Source organism: Calcarisporiella thermophila, assembly GCF_041956535.1.
Source record: "Calcarisporiella thermophila strain CBS 279.70 unplaced genomic scaffold VTP21scaffold_29, whole genome shotgun sequence".
Lineage (NCBI taxonomy): Eukaryota > Fungi > Calcarisporiellomycota > Calcarisporiellomycetes > Calcarisporiellales > Calcarisporiellaceae > Calcarisporiella > Calcarisporiella thermophila.
Genome location: NW_027192219.1, coordinates 106,846 through 107,817, shown reverse-complemented (window position 1 = coordinate 107,817; position 972 = coordinate 106,846). Strand labels below are relative to the sequence as shown.

The 972-nt window shown below is 40.4% G+C and overlaps 1 protein-coding gene across 1 annotated transcript; it reads left to right on the top strand.

Moving 5' to 3' along the window:
- Window positions 1-5: 5 nt before the first annotated feature.
- Window positions 6-229, top strand: VTP21DRAFT_6773 (uncharacterized protein; the record flags this gene model as incomplete). Its single annotated transcript, XM_069397440.1, has 2 exons — window positions 6-36; window positions 117-229. 2 exons carry the CDS (start codon window positions 6-8, stop codon window positions 227-229), a joined length of 144 nt encoding a protein of 47 aa, XP_069246589.1.
- Between the last annotated feature and the right edge of the window lie 743 nt (window positions 230-972).

Here is a 972-nt window from a genome sequence, read left to right as displayed (position 1 = left end):
ATTAGATGTATATAGTGATCGGGTATTTGGTGAAAGGTATGAAGTAAAGAGGAGGGGAAGAGGGGAGGAGGGAAAGAGCGGATTGGGAGAGAGGAAGTGTTGCTTCGTCACTCCAGCTTTAGTCTTGCTCTATCCGAACTTTCTATTACCGCTCCCTGACTGCACCACCTTCTTCGGAATAACTTTATCTCTCGTCTTTTTCGTACCTTTATCAGTTCATCTCCGATAGCCTCCTCGATGTCCATTTTGGCACGGAGGATGATTGTCTCGGGTGATGCTCGAATGCATTCGAAATGAGACGATAGTCAGTCATATTTGTCTAAAGCTGTGCCACATATCATATTGTGACCAAAACTTATCGTTTTTTCTTGTGTTACGGGCGAAAGGAGGTTTGTGTGGAGGGGTGTCCGGATCTTGATAAAAATAAGAGATTTATCTTGATAATTCAGGGAAATTGGTGAGGACAACAAGACAAAATAGATGGGTTTAAATAGGGATGGGAAATCAAGAAAATGACTCAAAATAGATGTTCCCGAGGATGAACTAAAAATGCATCTTTCCAAAACAATCGATCACAAAGAAACAACAAAAGATCAACAATGCAACCTTAACTTCGGTCATGTGATGTCTTCGGGTGAACCGACTTACTGTAAAGACCACTATTTTTTTTTTTGAGATTGAAGGATCTTTTATTGAAAAATCTCCTATACAAGTTAAATGAAAGGATTTGCACGCTATTTCTAACGCTCAACCATTGCTTACATGTATTTCTTCTGACAAGTCACTATATTAAACGTATTTCTTTGTTTTTTTTCTGAGGACGATCAATAGCAAATTATTAAGAACGAAGTATCTTATAGCTCGATTCCTAGAGTATGTCCCGGACCCATCTCTAGTACAGGTGCCGTCGCCGGGAATCGAACCCAGCACACATTGGTTAAACCCCGGGGCTCTTGTAAAGACTACCATCTC